Below are 22160 nucleotides of genomic sequence, written 5' to 3' on the forward strand. Positions count from 1 at the left end.
CAGTGGTAACGAATCTGTCTGCCAGTGCAGGAGATGTGGGTTCCATCCTGGGGTCGGAAAGATTCCCTGGAGAAGAAAATGGAAAACCACTCCATATTGTTGCCTGGAAAACCTTATGGACAGAGAAGGCTGGCAGGCTGCAGTCCAAGAAGTTGCAAAGAGGTGGTCACGATTGAGCACTCAACGCGCAAACACTCCTTCAAGCCTGGGGATTCGGTACCAGGCACAGGGAACACCCCTTCATGGGTGAGACGCATGTTTAGAGCATCCAGTGATGGACCCAGGAGGGCTGGAAAACCCTTGACTCTGTGGCACATTTAAAGCCTGGGAGGCCTTGCTCAGACCCCCTGCCACACGCCTTTCCTGTCTGCACTGGTTACCACGCCTTGAAAACACGAGAGCCTTCAAAACTGAACTAGCGTGTTACACCACAGAACCTGTAAGGCTGGGTGTCCTGTGCCAACAATGACTTCAGAAACTGCCATTTCATGCCTCGCATTTTAGCACAAAGGACCATCCTATTTGGGTAAAAGATTGTCCAAAGAAATTTTTTTTAACTTTGGTAAAGGTCATACTTTTTCATGGATGGAGCCTGGGTAAAAGCTTGCCTCATTGTGGAGGGCTTTACATCAGCCACACACAAGAGCCAGAGACTATCTCTAGCAATGCCCTGCCACAGGCGGTCAGACCGAACACAGGGAATGGCCGTCACTGCCTTTTCTAACCACCTTCCCTGGCCAAAGCCACTTCATAAGCTTCAACCTGAGCACCGTATAGTTTAGGACAAATGCCTAAATTCTCCATCTATAAAATGGGGATATTCTTAGTACTTCCTTTACGATATTATCATAAACATTATAGAACATTATTAAAAAGTATTATTTAAAAAATATTAAAAAGCAGAGACATCACTTTGCCAACAAAGGTCCATCTAGTTAAAGCTACGGTTTTTCCTATAGTCATGTATGGATGTGAGAGTTGGACCATAAAGAAGGCTGAGCACAGAAGAACTGCAAGGGAATGCTTTTGAACTGTGGTGTTGGAGAAGACTCTTAAGAGTCCCTTAGAATGCAAGGAGATCAAAGAAGTCCATCCTAAAGAAAATCAACCCTGAATATTCACTGGAAGGACTGATGCTGAAGCTCCAATACTCTGGCCACCTGATGTGGAGAAATAACTCATTGGAAAAGACCCTGATGCTGGGAAAGATTGAAGGCAGGAGGAGAAAGGGGCGCCAGAGGATGAGGTGCTTGGATGGCATCACTGACTCAATGGACATGAGCTTGAGCAAACTCCAAGAGATAGTGAAGGACAGGGGAGCAGGGCTGCAGAGTCGGACATGACTTATGGACTGAAGAACAAGAGAACACTTATGAAAAGGACTTAGCATTGGCACCATGGGTACACTGGTGCTTCGTAAAGTGGGCTCAGTGTGTGCAGTGATGATGCTCACATCTGGCCCTGATGCCAACTCACAGGAGCACATCCAGATGGGAGCACCTTCCTGTGGTCCTGGTAACAGTCTTGGGAAACAGGAGCCCAGCCCGTGTGCACAGCACCACACCTAAGCCCGCCCCCTCCTCCCCCTACTCCTCCCATCAACTGCTGTTAATGGAGCTGGACTTTTCACAGGGCCGCTGTCAGCGGGAGGAGGGTCCAGAGTGCAGAGCCCCCAGGCCCAGCACCTCGCACGCGGAGCTGGGAGCCAGACCGCCTGCAGGACGCACGCACAGCGCCCCAGATCAACCACACGCTGGCTCTTACTCCAGCGGCAACGCCAGCAGGAGAGACACACGACTATGTTCTTTTTTCTTTTTTTTTTTTTTTAATAAAAAGCAAAATATAGCCCGTAGAAAGACTTTCCACTTTTCTGCTCACTATGGTCTCTCCTCCCTTCTCCATTTTTGTTTTGTTGTGTTTCCCGATATAACTTCTTCTGCGTTCCTAGTCAAGAGAGCACGTGCAAGTTCGGGAAGCGTTTCTCGCCCCCCAACCCCGAGGCAGGAGCCACCCCTATGCCGGCCACGAACCAGACGCTCAGTAAACGGATGGCGAGTGTGGACACGGCAGGTCCAGTCAGGACGATGGCCCCTGTTCCCCGTCTTTCTGAACGGAGCAGCACGTGAAGGCTGCAAATGCCTGTCCTTGCCTGGGTCCCATCCACTCTGCCAAGCGGCTGCGATTCCAAGTACCTGACAATTTTATGCCCACAATTTTATGCCAGGAACTTTAGGATAAGTTCCTGGAACCCGTGAGGACAAAACCTCCCTGACGGTTTCTGTGTTTCCTGCGTACTAATCAAAAGTAGGTTTTGGCAAACTGTTCTCTGCTGTTTGCACATCTTAACAGATACTCCATATACCTATGAATCTTAACAGAGACACACCAGCCCTCCATTTGGAAGTGAGAGGGCTGCCTGGACCCAAAGGGTGAGGTCCCCTTCTCGAGGACGCCTTCCTGAACCATCACAGCCTGACTGATGGGCTCCAGATGCACAGAGTCAACTTATATCCCGAGAGCCTATCCAGCACCAGCCCTGTACACACAAGGACTTCTCAGGCAAGGTCTCAGTCACTCCTGTCATGCAAGCCAGAGGGATATCATGCCCATTTCACAGATGAGGAAACTGAGGTTTAGAAAGAACAAGTCTCTGACTGTAGTGCCACACAGTGGACAAGGCTGCTGGCCGTTTGGGTATCTGGGCTTTACGTGGGCAAAGCTGGCAGCACAAGGCTACCTGGTGTCTGGCAGTGGCCTTCCTGGTGACCAGGCCACAGTGTGGTGCAAACACCCTGAAGCCTCAATTTCTTCAAATGAGCTCTGCCCTTGTTTACCTGTGGGTATTAAGTTACAGCAAAAAAAAAAAAAAGCAGATGAAATCAAGGGCAGAAAAAAAAAAAAAAAAAAAAACGAAAAAGAAAGATAGGGAAGCTAGGGTGAGGACTGGATCCTCAAGGGGAAGGCACTACTTTTTTAAATGCTACTTTATTTAATAGATGTGGAGGTGTATTTGTGTCATCTGTGAGTGATCGTGTTGCCATGGTGATTACTTACATGTTTCCAGAAAAGAAATAACCATGGAGAAATCAATAGTGCCCCAACAAGACACACAGTGCTGTTCACAGACAATCAGAGAGGATGTTCGAATGGGTAAAAGAAAAAACACTGGCTTGGGGGAAAAACAACTCCTTCCTTCTGCCAAACCCAGGGAGATGTGGCATTAAAACTGCATTGTTTTTCCTTTTTGTGGGCAGAGTCATTGGGCTAAAATGTTAACAGTTACCCAAAAAAAATTTTTGGTACATTTAACTTGAAGTAGATAGAGGCAAGAAACACAGGATAGAACAGGATAGAACACAGGTTCTATCCCTGGGTGGGGAAGATCCCAGAGAGGAGGAAACAGCAACCCACTTCAGTACTCTTGCCTGGAGAACTCCACGGATAGAGGAGCCTGGTGGGCTACAGTCTATGGGGTCACAAAAGAGCTGGACAGGACTTAGTGATTCAATAACAACAAGTGAGTGATGTCACTCAGTTGTGTCCGACTCTTTGCGACCCCATGGACTGTAGCCTACCATGCTCCTCCGTCCATGGGATTTTCCAGGCAAGAGTACTGGAGTCGGTTGCCATTTCCTTCTCCAGAGGATCTGCCTGACCCAGGGATTGAACCCGGGTCTTCCGCATTGTAGGCCGACGCTTTACCGTCTGAGCTGCCAGGGAAGCCCATTAAGCAATAAATCTGGCAGGAAAGGAAGGGCTCATATACAGCACTTAACATGCTTGTTTGCTATTTAATCCACTCACAGTTACTGATACAATAGCTGGGACCTGCTGAACAGTAAGGTATGTTAGACACTGCTCAGGCCATGACAGGTTTTAAACTGATCGATACTCACGACAACACGGTCCCCTAATGCTGAGAAGACTCAGAGATGGCAATGAGGGCGGGGGTTGGGGGGACTCATGCTAGACGGCCTCAGCCTTTTCTGGGGATAAAGCGGGGCTATTTGTATTAGGCTGGAGTGGTGGGGGTAGGCTGTGGGACGACCCAGGATCCCGACGAGAGCCCGAGCGGGTGAGGAGGGCCACCCAGGCCACCCAGGCATGCTCAACATGGAACCATTTTCAATCAGCAAAGAGGCGAGTCTCGGGTTCATGCAGGATCGGGCCTGGCCATGCAAAGTGCAGAAATGAGAGGGTCGGGAACGGGGGTGATGGTGAGAATACAGGGGCAGGCTGGGCTTCCCAGAGCAAAAAGGACTGGTGTGGGCGGGGACAGCAGGTTAGGCCTGCGACAGGGGGAAGTGGGAGGCCCTGGCTTGGAGCCCCCCAAGCCAGGGCCACCAGCCAGCTTCCCTGGAGCTTCCCAACCATCGTCTGTGCTGTGACGGGCCGTGGTTCTCAACGCACCTCATGAGCCCTCCTTCTCTATAGGATCGGGCAATCTTTTCCATTAAATTATCTACTATTATTTAATAGCTAGGTAAGCCTATATATCGGAGAAGGCGACGGCACCCCACTCCAGTACTCTTGCCTGGAGAATCCCAGGGACGGGGGAGCCTGGTGGGCTGCATTCCATGGGGTTGCTAAGAGTTGGACATGACTGAGCGACTTCACTTTCACTTTTCACTTTCATCCATTGGAGAAGGAAATGGCAACCCACTCCAGTGTTCTTGCCTGGAGAATCCCAGGGATGGGGGAGCCTGGTGGGCTGCCGTCTATGGGGTCACACAGAGTCGGACACGACTGAAGTGACTTAGCAGCAGCAAGCCTATATATTGTGATTCCTAGGTGGCTCAGTAGTAAAGAACCCACCTGCCAATGCAGGAGACATGGGTTTGATCCCTGGGTCAGGAAGATCCCCTGGAGGAGGGCATGGCAACCCACTCCAGTATTCTTGCCTGGAGAATCCCATGGACAGAGGAGCCTGGTGGGCTACAGTCCATGTGGTCACAAAGAGTCAGATACTACTGAAGGACCGAGCACACACAAGTACGTAAGTCATTTTTGAAATACAGGTATCACGCCCATATGTCGCGATCGAGGCATGAATGAAGTCAGACCAAAAGAAAACTGGCCTGTGTCTCGATGGCTGCAGGCCCACCACGGAGGGGTCCACCTGCTCCTACGGCCCCTCCTCTGATCACAATCAGCTAATTAGTCAAGAAATCACATTCGAGGCTCCACCTCATCTGCTGGGTGCCCGAGTTCCATTTACACACTAACGGGTGTATATTTGCCTTTAACAGATGCAGTGCATGAACGTAAGCACAATAAATGAATAACTATTTAAGTGTGAAGTTACATCTTCATGAGAAATCTGAAAGTGAAACAGCCAGTGAATCTGTTTGCTTCCCCTATACTAGGAAATAAAGTGAACCACCAGCAGAAAGGATAAATGAGAATGGTTTCAGAGTGGCATGGTAACAGAGGCGACACTTTCAGAAAGAAAGGTATAAGCTGGCGCACTCTCTGGCGTGGAGCTGGGTATGCACAGTGGCAGGGCCGTTGCGGATGCCCGGCCTGATGCCAGGAGCCTGTCAGTCACCTTTCTCGCTCCCGTTCTAGACTCTATTAAGTACTCAGGTGCTCTCTTCTGCAGTCTCGCTGAAGCTCCACACCCAGAGACGTGGCTTTCTTTGAGGCTGAACCAACTGAGTAATGAGGTATGTTTTTCCATTCTTTTTTTCTTTCTAAAGGTTAAATGGCACAGTGCAATTTTCTGTGAAGCAGGTGTGCAGCTAACAAGGTGATAATTGGAAAACTGGGTGAAAAGGAAAAATCCTATAAAATTATAAACCTGCAGTATCTGGGAAAGAGGGCAACTGAATTACCTCTAGAAGATGAAGAAGCTATGGTAATACAATGCTAAAGATGCAAACTGAAGTCCACAAGAGTGAAAAAAGGAGACGTGAGGGCTGTTAACACTCCCCTGGGGGCAGAGGGCACACCGTAACATTCAGGATTGTCGAAGATTTAATCAAACAGCGCAAGCCAACCTTCAGGATCACCTTCTCTTCTCATGTCCTCACACTTTCAACAAGATAAACACTCTAGGAAGATCTTCCAAATATTCAAATGTGGATAGCATTTACTAGAATATTTGAGGGTTTTTTCCTCCCATTTTTCAGTCTTGGTCAGAAAAATAATTTTTTTTTTTCCTTAAGATACAGAAATGTTCCAGAAGAGATCTCTAAAATCTTCCAAAAACCGTGATTTCCCACCCCTTCCCCATTTTTGTAATGATGTAACACTAGCTTTCAGTGATGACCTGTGTTTACATGAAACTGTTCTCAAGCAAGGTCCAAGAGCCTGAAGCATCTTCAAAGTGACGTCAGCAGTGCCCAGCTAAGCAGACACTGAAGAAGGACAGCTATCTGGCCCTGTGGTCCCTCTTCAGCCCGCCTCCTTGTTAGTGTGGTCCTCTGGTAGGGAGGAAGCTTCCTCTGAGTCTTATTTGTTGGCGTTTGCAGGCTGTCTTCTTTCCAGCAATTCTCCTACACCAGCGCTGGACTCGGTCTGGACCATCCACCCTCTGAGAACTCAGCCCCAATTCACCCTCCCCAGTGAACACCTGGCTCCCACCTTCTCCTCCTTCCTGCCTCAGCCTGAGCGGTCACCTGGATACAGCCATATCTGCTACCATTCCCGAGGACCTGTCTGTGCCAATTAAAACAAACAAAATGATGGCAAAGGCAGCGCCAACAAAAAAGCAGAGCTTGAAAGGGGACATCAGTGAATCCTGGGTTCAAACGTTTCCACTCAGTAAATTCTCCAGGTCTGGTTTTTCTCTCCTATGTTCCATCCACCGAGCTCTAAAGGCCAGACATCTGGGGATCACTCTTTCTCGCGTATCTTTACCTAAAGTGTGTGAACAACCCGAGTGCCCAGGTCAGCAGGAGTCTGCTTGTGTAGCTGGAAGCACAGTGAACAGATCCCTTCACTCTCAAGGGGCGTGAATCTCAATTCAGTTGACAAACCACACAGGCCCCCCATGTGGTCACCCCAAGGCCCTTCAGTTCTGTCTAAAACGTGTCGAGCCCGAACCTGACCTGCTAGTCTCGCCACTGCTGCCCCCTCCCCCTTCCCGCTTCCCCCCATTTCTTCCCCAGCCTGAGGGAGGGCTGGAGCGGACCCCTGGCCACCTGGCTCCCACCCCTCCTCCCCGCTTCTGAACGGGTGGAAATACGACGACGATGGTTTCTATACTGTTAGCTGCCTTCCAGAGAAAACTCAGCCTGCCCTCGTCCGCGTGCCCCTCGATCTCAGAGCGCCCCCCGCACACCGCACACACGGGGCAGAGCCGCAGACGACGGCGGGGTCGTGCCTCCAGGCGCCGCCCTGGTCAGAGGCCGGGCCCACCCTGCTCGGAGCCCCTCGCCTGTTCACGCCCGCGCTGCCCCAGGACGGGCCGACCCTGCACCCCCGGCGGCAGGCACAGCGCGCGGCGCCGAGGCGCAGGGGGCCTCTGAACGGAGCGCTGATAAAGGCCCGCCCGCTTTCCCGCGCTGGAACCGCGGTCTCAGCCCGCAGCAGGGGCAGGCAGCCCGCGAGGGGCCGCTTCCTCCTTGCTTCGCGGACGGCCTACCTCGGACGGGGCACGCGAGAGAAGTCACGGGGGAAGAGACCGCAGGGCGGCGGCGACAGCGCGGCGGACGGCGGGGGACGGCGCAGGCAGGCGGAGGGGCGCGCCGACCCGGCGCGGCCGCTCGGAAGCCCCGCGCGGCTCCTCCACGGCCGCGGCCCTGAGTGGGCCCCGCGCGCCCGGGGGACGGGGCGGGCCGGGCGCCGGGGAGAGCAGGAGGGGCGGCCACGCGGAAAGGGGCCGGGCCCGGGCAGAGAGTCACCGCCCAAGACGAGGGCCCGCGCGCCCGGGGACGGGGCGGGCCAGGCGCTCGAACCGCCGCCTTCACACCCGAGGTACAGCCGGAGGGGCGGCCACGCGGACAGAGCCGGGCCCGGGGGCGAACCGCCGCCCTCCCACCTGGGGAGAGCAGGAGGGGCGGCCACGCGGACGGACACGGAGCCGGGCCCGGGGGTGGGCGAGCGGGAGAACCGCCCTCCCCACACCTGCGGGAGGAGCCGCCACGCGGACCGAGAGGGGCAGGCGCCGGGGGAGAAGCGCCGCCCTCCCACCTGGGGCAGCAGGGTGTGGGGGAACCTGCCCCCGAGGCTCCGCGACCAAGAAGTCATTTCAAGAGGAAAGAATCTGCAAAGACAGGGGCTGCGTCCCCCTTCCGCAAAGCCGTGCTACCATCTTCTCATGGCTCCTCTGGACCTCAGAATCCAGACTCGGTTTCAAGGGATTTCAGCCACCTGGCGGGACTTCGCTGAGGGACAAGGGCCCAGGAACGGCCATAATCTCTTCCACTAGAGACACTTCCCACCCCAACCCCGGGCAAAATTAAGTCCAAAGGAATGCCAGGAGGAACAGAGGTGGGCAGAGGAGATACGGAAGTCTAATCATCACAGTTAGCCATCACTTACAAACAGCTGTGAAAAGAAGACAAGCGAAAAGCAAAGGAGAAAAGGAAAGTATAAGCATCTGAATGCAGAGTTCCAAAGATTAGCAAGGAGAGAGAAGAAAGCCTTCCTCAGTGGTCAATGCAAAGAAATAGAGGAAAACAACAGAATGGGAAAGACTAGACATCTCTTCAAGAAAAGTAGAGATACCAAGGGAACATTTCATGCAAAGATGGGCTCAATAAAGGACAGAAATGGTATGGACCTAACAGAAGCAGAAGATATGAAGAAGAGGTGGCAAGAATACACAGAAGAACTGTACAAAAAAGATCTTCATGACCAAGATAATCACAGTAGTGTGATCACTCACCTAGAGCCAGGCATCCTGGAATGTGAAGTCAAGTGGGCCTTAGAAAGCATCACTATGAACAAAGCTAGTGGAGGTGATGGAATTCCAGTTGAGCTATTTCAAATCCTCAAAGATGATGCTGTGAAAGTGCTACACTCAATATGCCACCAATTTAGAAAACTCAGCAATGGCCACAGGCCTGGAAAAGGTCAGTTTTCATTCCAATCCCAAAGAAAGGCAATGCCAAAGAATCCTCAAACTACCACACAATTGTACTCATCTCACACGCTACGTAAGTAATGCTCAAAATTCTCCAAGCCAGGCTTCAGCAATATGTGAACCATGAACTTCCAGATGCTCAAGCTGGTTTTAGAAAAGGCAGAGGAACCAGAGATCAAATTGCCAACATCTGCTGGATCATGGAAAAAGCAAGAGAGTTCCAGAAAAACATCTATTTCTGCTTTATTGACTATGCCAAAGCCTTTGACTGTGTGGATCACAAGAAACTGGAAAATTCTGAAAGAGATGGGAATACCAGACCACCTGACCTGCCTCTTGAGAAACCTGTACGCAGGTCAGGAAGCAATAGTTAGAACTGGACATGGAACAACAGACTGGTTCCAAATAGGGAAAGGAGTACATCAAGGCTGTATATTGTCACCCTGCTTATTTAACTTATATGCAGAGTACATCATGTGAAATGCTGGGCTGGAAGAAGCACAAGCTGGAATCAAGATTTCCGGGAGAAATATCAATAACCTCAGATATGCAGATGACACCACCTTTATGGCAGAAAGTGAAGAGGAACTAAAAAGCCTCTTGATGAAAGTGAAAGAGGAGAGTGAAAAAGATGGCTTAAAGCTGAACATTCAGAAAACTGAATGTTAAGATCATGGCATCTGGTCCCATCACTTCATGGCAAATAGATGGGGAAACAGTTTCAGACTTTATTTTTTGAGGCTCCAAAATCACTGCAGATGGTGACTGCAGCCATGAAATTAAAAGACGCTTACTCCTTGGAAGGAAAGTTATGACCCAACCTAGATAGCATATTGAAAAGCAGAGACATTACTTTGCTAACAAAGGTCCATCTAGTCAAGGCTACGGTTTTTCCTGTGGTCATGTATGGATGTGAGAGTTGGACTGTGAAGAAACCTGAGCACCGAAGAATTGATGCTTTTGAACTGTGGTGTCGGAGAAGACTCTTGAGAGTCCCTTGGACTGCAAGGAGATCCAACCAGTCCATTCTAAAGGAGATCGGTCCTAGGTGTTCTTTGGAGGGAATGATGCTAAAGCTGAAACTCCAGTACTTTAGCCACCTCAGGCGAAGAGTTGACTCATTGGAAAAGACTCTGATGCTGGGAGGGATTGGGGGCAGGAGGAGAAGGGGACGACAGAGGATGAGATGGCTGGATGGCATCACAGACTCGATGGACATGAGTTTGAGTGAACTCCGGGAGCTGGTGATGGACAGGGAGGCCTGGCGTGCCGGGATTCATGGGGTCGCAAAGAATCGGACACAACTGAGCAAATGAACTGAACTGAACCATCACAGTCACCCATAGCAGACTGTGGCTGGACCTCAAGAATGGCCGGCAGCACTTCCGTCACCAGGGCAGGGACTGAGTGACCAGCAGCCCTTGGGAGGCTGGCCCAAGGCAAAGGAAATGGTCAACGGGTACGTGGAAAGATTCTGAACATCACAGATCATTAGGGAAACGCATCAAAACACAATGAGATATAACTTCACGCCTACTGGGATGGCTACTATATTAAAAGAGACAGAAGATAATAATTTTTGGCAAAGAAGGGAAATTGGAACTGTGCTGTTTGTGGGAGTTTAACATGGTGCAGCTGTGGTGGGAAGCAGTATGACAGTTCATCAAAAGACCTAAAAAGAGAATTACTCTATGATCCAGCAACCCACGTCTGGGGAAAAGAGTTCCCAAGAGAATTGCAAGTGGGGTCTTGAAGAGATAACTATATCCCTACGTTTATAGTGGAATTGTTTCACAACAGTCAAAGAGTCGGGGGCAACTCAAGTGTCCAACCACAGATGAAGGAATAAGCAATACACATCACAAAAAGACGCACACAGATGAACTCCCTACAGTGATCAGTTCAAAGAGAAAGGAAATGAAGTGGGTTCCAAGGGCTGTGGGATAGGGGGTTGTTGTTTATTCGCTCAGTTGTGTCTGACTCTTTCGCAATCCCTTGGACTGCAGCCCGCCAGGCTCCTCCATTCATGGGATTTTCCAGGCAAGAATACTAGAGTGGGTTACCATTCCCTTCTCCAGGGGATCCTCCCAACCATGGGATTGAACCCAGGTCTCCTGCATTGGCAGGCAGGTCCTTTACCATCTGAGCCCCCAGGGAAGCCCTCAAAATATACTAAAGCATTTGTAAATTTTGAGTCATTTGTAATAAAAACTGTTAGCAAACTAGAAATAGAAGGAAATATCCCTAATTTGATTTTGTTTTAAAGGCTTTACAAAAAAACCTATAGCAACCACTTTAAATAAATACTTATTCACAAACTTTCAAGATCAGACATTTAATTAGGCTTTAATTTTACATCACCACAGTTCATTTGGTTCAATCTCCCCAATTCAATCTACTCCAATAAGAATCAAAGGATCATTCACGGCAAAGTGACTTTTTCAAAGTCAGTATCAGATAAATTGCCTTTTCCACTTAGATCTGCAAACCCCTGCAATTTGTTTCTGAATAATTAGGAGTCTGGGATCGAGTTTCATTTTTTTCCCATATGGATTCTCAATTATCCGTGCTTGGTTTGCACAACGTCGCCTCCTCCTGCAGGTTCTATAGTGCAGATCGTGTCAGGAGGCCAGAAATAATACAAAGCTGTGTTTCTGGGCTCCCGACTGCCTTTCACAGGCCTCTGTGTTTGCCTTGCCTTGGGTCCACACTCTTACAATTACTGTAAAAAAGACCTGACATCAGAGAAGCAAGTCCTTCAGCTTAGTTATTTGGCTGTTTTGGATTCTCTGCATTGCAATACACATTGTAGAATATGCTCATCAAATTCCTCATTAAATCTCCCTGAATTTCTACTTCTTTATTTAAAATTTAATTTTTAAATTTTCTATAAAAGAATAGTTGATTTACAATGTTGCATTATTTCCAGGTGAAATTCACAGCAAAGTGAATTCCTATTTTTTAGCCACTGTGGCTGTCCAGTGTCGTTTTGAAGCAATCCTACAGTGGTTTCTTTTTTCTTTTTGATATACACAAACTGCAATAATAACCTGAGGATGGCAAACATCAAACCAAAGTCAGAGGTCACCTCTGGGGAAGAAAGCAGGAAGAGGGGTCCATCAGGGAGGCATGGATGTGTCAAATGCATTTCGAATGCTTTTCTTCTTTACAAGGATCTGTGGTAAATCCCAGCATATTTGCTGGGTGGAGGGTACACAGTTCTATGTTATTAAAAAGTCAAATCAGAAAACCAAATGTTTGTATGTTTACAAGATTTCATAATTTTAAAAATGAATACAGATAAATATACCATAGCTGTTTGGTCTTCATCCACTGATTAAACAGGAGTTCACACTCTGCCGAACAGGCTCTACAAGGGTCATCTATTTATAATCCACTATCCTTGGTCATGAATTACAGTCTCTTGATTGTAATTTATAAATCTCACAGGGAGGCCCTTGAGAAAATAAATTCTTTCCTCAAATGGAAAGAAAACATTTGATTCATTACTCAGCCAAGTGATAGAAGGAATAATTAAGCTATCCACGATATAAATGAATGCTTACGTTAACCGTTCTTCATTTTCAAGATCACAAGATTATACATACAAAACGCCAACCGAAGTGCACAGTTTGGGAAAAAAAAAAAAAAAAAGCTGTGTGATAATGGAATCACAAAGTAATTCTCATTTCTCAGTCTAAATACAGGCTGACTTTAAGTTACAGATGAACCCAAATGCTTCCCTCATCCTCTGAATAATGGACTTATTCAGTTACTCGGTTCATCTCACCACTAACTGAAACTGTGAGGAGTTTTGTTTCTCCTTTCATTCAGGACGAGGCAAATTAGACACTCACAACAATACGCTTACCTTTCATGACTAATAACTTAGCAAGGTAAATTACTTCGGTTTTATTCGGCCCCCAGAACATTAATAAAAACCTTGAACTTTCCACCTGAACTGGCTCTGGTATTCCAATGATCGTTCCCAGAGGCTCATCCCAGGCTGAGCCTTTTGAGGTCAGCAATCCAGCCTTTTCCCTTTGGCTACTGTAAGTTAACAGGTGCACGTGCCCAGGGGACCCAGATTTCTACACTGTTTCAAACAGAGAAAATCTCATCCTGTAACACATCCTGTCCACGCCTCCCACGCCACTGACGTGGGAAAACAGGCACAGCCAGGTCCAGGCAAGGGGGGCATTATGGTTTCCAGGGGGCTCCGATGGCAGAGAGTCTGACTATAGTGCAGGAGACCCAGCCTCGAGCCCTGGGTCAGGAAGATGCCCCAGAGAAGCAAATGGCAACCCACTCCAATATTCTTGCCTTGATGGGCTACAATCCATGCTTAAGGTAAGACTGAGACCCCCCCTTAATTTGGATTTCCCAGTGGTTTGAGTGGTAAAGAATCTGCCTGCAATGCAAGAGATTCAAAAGAGGCAAGTTTGATCCCTGGGTCAGGAAGATAGCCCCTGGAGGAGGAAATGACAGCCCACTCCGGTATTCTTCCCTGGAAAATCCCAAGGACAGAGGAGCCTGGCGGGCTGCAGTCCATGTGGTCACAAAGAGTCGGACGCGACTGAGCATGCACGTACCCAGTGGTGTCGACAAACAGGAGGCTGTTGCACATCTTCACTGGGTTAAAGGCCAGAAAGTTGTAACGAGGATGCCGAACATGTGTACATATAAAGGTCACACAACATAACTGTCCAATCTATACCAGAAGATCTGAGGACCGCTCTTACTGTTTTAAAAGTGCGTTAAATAAGGAAGAAATGTGTGGTGGCTGCTCTTTGCTTTGCTTTCACAAAGATAAAAAGCAGTCATAAATCTACAAGCCTCTGACGACAGAGGCCCCGGGACAGACACGGGGTCACAATCCAACAGGACTCAACAGACCGAGGGTCCGTGAAACATCCTCACATCGCAAGGCAGGCAAAGCAAGGTGGAGATGGAAACTACGGGAAGGAAGGGCCAGAAGTCACGGGGTGACCGTGGCCGCTTCGTCCAGTGGCTGTGGAGGTCGGCACAACAGGAGTACCAGTGAACAGGGACGAGATGCTCACTGGGATGAAGGCTTTACAGAAATGCACCAGGACGGTTCCCACGGCAAATGGGTCCATCTTCCTGCTCCCTGCATCTCCCCATGCCTGACCGTCAACAGTGCCTACAGGGCAGAGACAAACGGTCCTGCGGCTGGTCATCTCCCCCAGAGCCTCTGATTTTCTATGACTTTCTTCTAGGATAAACATCCCCCTTCCTGCAGAAGAAAAATGTTTATGTGCTTTTTTTTATTTTTTGGCAAGATGGAAAAAATTGCACGGGGAAACAGTGGGAAGAAAAATGAGGGCCACTAATTTCACCGCAACACAATGAAGCTGATGGGATTCTCGCAGCTGGATTCACCTGGGAAGAGAGTGAGGAAACACCGAACAATCCTGCACTGAGTCTCTACCAGACAACATTTACGGTAATGACACGGAAACCGGATCTAGGAACTATTCCAAGTCCCGGAGATTAGTAAGTAATCGCAGGCTCAAGTCCTGAGACAATTCTGGAGAGACGTGGACGGATTCTGAGAATTAACTAGCAAAACAGGATTAAAAAAAGATGAAAATTTTGATCCCCGCATACACTGGTCAGTATTAGCAAGACTCTACATTCGGCTGTGTGCAGCCCTGCACTGCACTTCATGTTATTTATAATTTTGTTGTTTAGTCGCTCAGTCATGTCCGATTCTTTTGCGACCCCATGGACTGTAGCCCGCCAGTCTCCTCTGTCCATGGGATTTCCCCGGCAAGAATACTGGAATGAGTTGCCATTTCCTTCTCCAGGGGATCTCTCCAACCCAGGGGTGGAACCCGTGTCTTCTGCACTGCAGGTGGATTCTTTATCACTGAGACATGGGGGAAGCCAGCGCTTGATAAATCTGTCTCCTTCTCTAGATTGAAAACAGCTTGAAGTCAGAAACTGTCCATTTCATCTCATTGACTCCAGAGTGGTGCTTCGGCTACAAAATAAGATTTTACCTGTTCAATGGTGGGAGCTCCCTGGAGTCGGCTTTAGTGAAAATGCTAGCTCTGTGACTTGCGAGCAGAGTTCTTGGGGCTGAGTTCCTTGTTGGCTCCAAGGCTCAAGTTTCATTGTCTATACAATGGGTTAATAGACTTCACTCCCATCAGACTGTGAAGAATGAAAGCTATGATACAGGCAATCTGGTCCCATGACTTGTACCCAGCACCCAACAAATGACAGGTGTTATAAGGCACTAAATAAGTTAATGCGCAGCCTACGGGGCCCTGAACCATGACCGCGGGAAGACACAAAATAAGGGGAAATGGCCAACCTTGGCCGTAAGAAACTCCCCGTCCTCCCAGAGCAGCACTCGAAGCTGATGCCTGGTACCCCAGGGAGACCACTGCCTGACCGCTGGCTTCCCAGGAGTCTAACTACGACCGACCTCAGAGACGACGGGCGACAGGAGACCCACCGTCTCACCGTCACTGAATGGCTGGCGGCGGCCAACGCATCGTGCCTTCAGGCTCAGCCTCACCATCGTTCGCAATCATGTTACGTGTTCTTCCTCAGACAGGCCAACGTCAGTCAGTGACAGAGGAGTCCCTATTTCCTTCATGTATAGACCCACGACCACTCCACACAAATGGTCAGAAACTGCTCACACTTTCATATTACTTACAGCTAACAACAAAATCTCCTCTGTCCTATCTGAAGCCAGCAATTTGCCGTGATGGAAATGGAACAGATAAAGGTCTGTGCAGAACTCCCCTGGTAGCCCAGTGGCTAATACTCTGCGCTCCCGAGCGAGGGGGGCCCGGGTTCAATCCCTGGTCAGGGAGCTAGAGTTCACACGCCACAGCTGGAGACCCCACGTGCCACAACCAAGGCCCGGCGCAGCCAAAGGAACAAACAACGCTTTGTTTAAAAAAACCAAAGTGTATGTGATGGGCTGAATAACGGCCCCCAAAGATGTCCACTTCCTCATCCGAGGAGCCCATGGATCTGTTACCTGACATTCAGAGACTACTGCATGGATGTGACGGAGAAAACGTCTTAGTGGGTGGAGATAAGCCCGTCTCAAGGGGCCTTGTGACAAGAGACAAATGCGCAGAGGGAAGGCAGAGCGGCCGCACGGGGAAGGAAAGGGGGGACTCGGTGTGATGCAGTCAGGGGTCAAGGACGGCGGTTGGCCCGGAAGCTGACCCAGGCAGGAGGAGGGGAGGGTCTCCCCTGGAGCCTCTGGGGGCCCCGGCCCCGCTGCCCCTGAGCCTGAGCCCAGCAGACTGACTGTGAATTCCTGACCTCTGAGGCTTTAAAATAAGAGAGACATATGGGTTGAACCTGCTAGCTTTGTGGTAATTTGTAACATTAGCCACGGGAAACTGACACAATGTAGTCAATAGATACTAATTATAAGGGAGTCATTAGGAAGTAGCTCTCTGTGATCTATAATTCACAAAGCATTTTACAGAGACCTACTGTCTCAGCTATCAAATCCTATCTGCCCCACCCTCCTCCGCCAGAAGTTAAGTGTCTTACACAAACTTACGGAGATGCAAAATCCAGCTCGACTCCTGGTTATGACGAAGTGACCCAGCTTCGCTGCCTTTGCTGCCTGCCCAAGGAGAGGGTCAGGCTTCCTGAGGATACATGTTGCCAACACTTAACAACTAAGACGAGTGAAGAAGCGGCAAAATGTGACCGGTGGCTAAGAAGAAAGGAGGCTAAAAGGAGCACAGAGCACTGAGCGCCTGGAAATAACAGACCAAGGCTTAAGCGTCACCGTCATGAGCAGCCCGGAGAGCTTAAGGGAAACTGTCCAAAGCGGATGAAGGGATGGAGCATTTCATCAGTCGCAAGGATGCAAGCAGAAACTGGAGAAATGATGAGTGCAAAGCTGGAATGAAAACTCGCTGGAGGGGCTTAGCGGTTACGTGGACACAATAGAGGAGACGAGGAAACCCAAAGAAAAGATGAGAAAAACTACCCACGATAAAGCACACAGTGGGGGAAAAAAGTCAGTAATAAAAAGCACACCCTGGGCATCAGAGCTCTGTGGCACAAACCCAAATGCGCTGATACACACGTAGTCACAGTCTGAAAAGCAAAGAAAGAAAGAATTGTCGGAAGAGATGTGAGGCTTTTCAAAAAGGGTTGAAAAGCACTAATTCAACACACTGAAGCCCCAAGGAAGGTAACAGACAGAAGGTCACACACAGGTCAACCCGCCAAAACCCAAAGCAAAAAGACAGGGGCAACGAAATGACACATTTTAAAGAACTGAGAGGAAAAAATAAGGCATGCACCATCATTGGCCACCTGGACGCCCATGTCCATGGAAAATGTCACTGATATAAAATAAAGATGAGACAGGCATTTCCAAAGAGAAGCTGGGAAAACTCACGCTGCACCACGGGAAACGGTAAAGGAAGCCCTTCAGACTTACAGAAATGGTTACGGAGAACCATGAAGGGCAGCGAGGAATGGGCAAATATCAAGAAGGATGCAGTCTTAGCTTCCTCTGAAGGACAATGGCTATTCGGAGCAAACAGAGCAATGTACTGTGGGATTATAATATACAGAGAAATAAAATATGATGGTAATAATACGAGAGAAAGAAAGAGTAAACAGAATTACAGTATTGTAACATTAAATGCTTCATGGAGTTGTAATACCCTGGTTACTCATGGTAAAGTGTGATGAATTAATTATGCATACTGTAATCTAGAATAACCACTTAAAAATAATATAGAATTGAGAAACTAAACAGCAATAGAGTAATAAAATATAATACAGACAACCCCCCACACAAAAATCTCAATTTCCAAATAAAGAAAAAGAACAGAAAAGGAAAATGGATGAGAATTAAAGATATAGCAAAAATTAACCCCAAGAATATCCCATGTAATATATTGAGTGTAACAAAGAGTCAACACCCCAATTAAATGCGGGTTTACAAAAAGACCCAGCTGTTTACAAGAGACATGCTTTTAAAATAAAGACAGAAACTGAAAATAAAATGATGAGAAAAATGCACATTTCAAACACTAATCATAAGAAAGTCAATGTGTCTAGATTAGCATAAAAAAAACCCCAAAAAACTGAACTGTGAAAGTATCATCAGTGATAAAGATGGATATTTCATGAAGAACAGACATTAAAGAAGCCCAAAGTTGGTTCCCTGCTTAGACTAACAGGCTTGATAAATCTCCTTTTATCAGTATATAATTTTAGAAGGTCCATGCATCTCCTGTGTGCTTATAAATCTCTACTGAAAGCGCTTTGCAAGGTCACATTACCTTTAAACTCACGGATCCTCCTTACGGCATGTGACCCTGTCACTCGTGCTCACGGGACTCCCGCCGTCACTCACCTGGAACGTCACCTTCTGGTTGATGTCCTGCACTCGGAACTGCTTCAGGAAGCGCTCATCCTCGCTCCAGAAGAGGCGGATGTCAGGGATGTCGTAGAGGATCATGGCCACCCGCTCCAGCCCCAGCCCGAAGGCCCAGCCGATCCGGTCCTGAGCTCCGGCTGCAGTGGGGAGGGGAGACCAGAAAGAGGGTTAAAGGGCACGAGGGGCCACAGGTCCATCCCACTCCTAACACCCAGACAGGACCTCAGCGGGTGCCGACCAGAGGCAAGGTGCATTTACACAGTGAATGTTTATCACCAGCTTATAAAAAATGTCTATCTGAACATGAGTATGAACTATGATACCACTCTTCAATATAGGGACAAATAAGGGTTGTAATGTAAAATAATGATAATAATAATAATAAAATGTGATGTTCAAAGATTATAAGGTTAATCGTTTTTAAATATGTTTAAAACATGTTTCTGAACTGTCTTTGCAAATAAAAAATAATAAAGATAGGTAGAATATTAATGTTGCTCTGTGAGTTAGACTTTTTCCTTAATTATTAAATCCTTTATATTTTATTATAAAAATTTTAGATAAAACCAACCATCTGAGCCCAGCACCTGCAGCTGAAAGAGCGGGAGGTTTAGCGTGTTTGAGTCTGCTTAACATGCAGTTTTTAGTTCTTAGCTTTGCTTCTTTCATTCATTACCTTCACCAGCTGAAACTTTCCTAGAGCAAGATAAGAATGACACGCAGCGCCTAACGGTAGGTAAGAAAAAGAAAAGCAATCTCCTTATTCAGACAGGCAAAGAATATGGAGACGTGCGCAAAAAGGGAGGAAAAAAATGATTCTTAAGCAAATGAAAAGTTTACTGAAGAAAAACAAAAGTGCACCAGATTACTATTTTTTACTTATCTGACCTGCAAAAATAAAAACATCTCATCACATACTTGACACCAAAGCCAAGGGAAACCACGACCTTTCATACGCTGAGAGCAGGCGCACGTGTGGGCTTTTCACCCCCAGACCTAAGGAGCATCACCCTGTCGGCATCCTCAGAGTCACACACACTCTGCCGCTTTGACTACCAGGCTGCTTCCCACCCACAGGAAGTTACGAATGTATGAGGCTGTTTACTGGAGCACTGTTTATAACAAGACAATAAACAACCCAAGTGTCCGTGAATAGGAAGCGGGTTGAATAAACCCCACTATATCCATACAGTGGAATATTATGGATAGAAAAAAAAAGAAAAGCAGTAGCCGTCTGTCCTTTTAGGGGAAGTAACTGGGTGAATGCAGGACAGACTTTTATATACGCCTTTTACATAACGCGTGAGAAGAAACATTCCAGATAAAAATTTTCATGGCTGAATGAAATAATTTGTTTATTCTGGGGAGGTTATAAGAACCAGGGGCCTCCCAGGTGGAGCTAGTAGTAAAGAACCCACCTGTTAATACAGGAGGCCTAAGAGAGGCAGGTTCAATCCCTGGGTCGGGAAGATGCCCTGGAGGAGGCCACAATAGCCCACTCCAGGATTCTTGCCTGGAGAATCCCATGGACAGAGGAAGCTGGTGGGCTACAATCCATGGGGTCACAAAGAGTCGGACACGACTGAAGCGACTGAGCAGACCCACATCATCTTTGAAAGGCAACCAAGAGATGAATTTAGGAAGATCACAATATACAAAAACTCAGGGTGGGTGTGACTCGGGGCCTCCTGGCTGCCAGGGAGGACAGACCAGCGAGAGGCCATACCGTCGGCCCCTGAAACCGCAGCACCTCGTACTCGGACGCTCAAGGATGAGGCCCTCATGAGGAGCAGCCTCCAGCTTCCTCCACTGCCCAGCACCTCTGACTCACATTCAATCTTACTGCAAAGCCTGCTGCTGACGGTCAGTCACCAGGAAGGGCTGCAAGGAAGGACATCTATGGGCTGAGCTGCATCAAATTCTGTTTTTGAAACACTTTGCTTTGGTCCCATTGAGATCTGCCTCTTCTGAATTGCACCCCTGCAAAATGGCAACCCACTCCAGGATTCTTGCCTGGGGAATCCCCTGGATAGAGGAGCCTGGCAGGCTGCAGTCCGCAGGGTCGCAAGAGTTGGACATGACTGAGCAAGTACACCACCACCACGGAGCTGTCTGGCCCATCACGTGCGGAAGGTGCCAGGAGCTCCCTGTCCAGAGAGTTGGTCACTAGGCCACTGAGTCGTCCCTACGAGTCTTCGTGAAATACACTGATCTCAGGTCTAAGAAAATGGGAACAGGAAAAGCTTCTTTTCTTCTCTGAACAACTGGACCGTTTTCAGTGTGAGGGTATCTCGACTTAACGTAACTGATCCTCACTCAGTCCTCGCTCCGCCCCATGGAAGCGCACAGCCATCCTTACAGGTTACCTCTGAGAACGGCAGCGCGGCTCTGTGCGTCTCTCTTGTCCCAGTTCTATTTTCTGATCCTTACATCCTCTTCGTCCTGATTATCTGAACTACTTATTCTATCCTCCTGTACGTACTTTTATACGGCACCTCAAATTCTTCATGGAAGAGAGTGAGCCATAACTAACCAGACACTCGGAGGCACTGTCATCCGGGCAGGTCTAATTCTCAGGCCTTTGGCACTCCTCGGCAGTAATTTGTTGCCAGGTGCTCCTGGGCTGACGGGGTTTTAAGGCAGCATTTTTTTTTTTTTTTTCCTTTTTTCCTACATTCCAGAACTGGAGGGTTCCAGTAAACGAGAATCTCTGGAACAGAAAACTGACTGGAAAGAAGCACCCTCAGTTAAACAAAACGCTCCAGATGGGAGGCAGTTAGGTCTCCTCCTCCTCCTCCTCCTTCTCTTCTTGCTGCCTTTGAACATCCCATCTCTGGACTCTTATCTCATACGATTTCGGTTTTATACAGAAGCTGGCCTTCTTAGGAGGATTTTCAGCAACGAATCCCCTTACTCTGCTCTGTTTTCTTCAGAGACCACCACCTTCCAAGACTCCACAACTTTTCACATTTGTGCATCTACTGTTTGCTGTCAGACTCCGTGGGCAGCGTCTGATCCACGGGCTGGGGATCGGGCTGGACCAGCTTCCCGCGCGCGCGTGTACAAGGGCTCACACACGGAGAGGAAGGGAATGAGCAATAGGAAGGCGGGGCTCAGAGATCTCTCCACTTTTTAACTTATTGACTTCATTTAAACAGGTCATATTAGGAAGAATTTAATACTTAAAATTGAAGTTTTTGATACAGGCAGTGACTTTAAATTTAAATCCGTGAGAGGGTTTATCTACCACAGTATGGGGCGATATGCGAGATGCTATTTCTGAAAAGACACCTCAGAAAGAAGTGAACTGGGACACAAAAGAAGGGATAACAGGAAAACGGAATGCCCTGTCCCCTCCCCCTGCCTTCTTCACCATCACTGGGCCTGGTCCAGACAGGCCAGTGGCAGGCCTGGGCAGCGGCTTCGGAGACCCAGCATCTGAGCTGTTTCTGCTCCAATGCCCCCTCCTCCCATCTCACTTTCTTCCCCAGCGACTGAACCTGCACCCCACGTTTCCTCTCATGGGCTGTTCTGCTGCAAAAGTGAGAACTGCGTTGGTCGCTCCATCATGTCAGACTCTCTGTGACCCCATGGACTGCAGCTCGCCAGGCTCCTCTGTCCATGGGATTCTCCAGGCAGGAACACTGCAGTGGGTTGCCATGCCCTCCTCCAGGGAATCTCAGGGATCGAACCCAGGTCTCCTGCATTGCAGGCAGA

At 48.4% G+C, this 22160-nt stretch overlaps 1 protein-coding gene across 2 annotated transcripts in view; it reads right to left on the reverse strand.

Moving 5' to 3' along the window:
- Positions 1-22160, reverse strand: part of FARS2 (phenylalanyl-tRNA synthetase 2, mitochondrial) — a 304612-nt gene that overhangs the window by 124272 nt on the left and 158180 nt on the right. For both annotated transcript variants that reach the window (XM_068960892.1, XM_068960891.1), the window contains one exon: positions 18420-18580. In XM_068960892.1, the coding sequence (XP_068816993.1) occupies positions 18420-18580 (161 nt within the window). The remainder of the gene's footprint in view (positions 1-18419; positions 18581-22160) is intronic.

This window comes from Capricornis sumatraensis, chromosome 22 (genome assembly GCF_032405125.1).
Source record: "Capricornis sumatraensis isolate serow.1 chromosome 22, serow.2, whole genome shotgun sequence".
Classification (NCBI taxonomy): domain Eukaryota; kingdom Metazoa; phylum Chordata; class Mammalia; order Artiodactyla; family Bovidae; genus Capricornis; species Capricornis sumatraensis.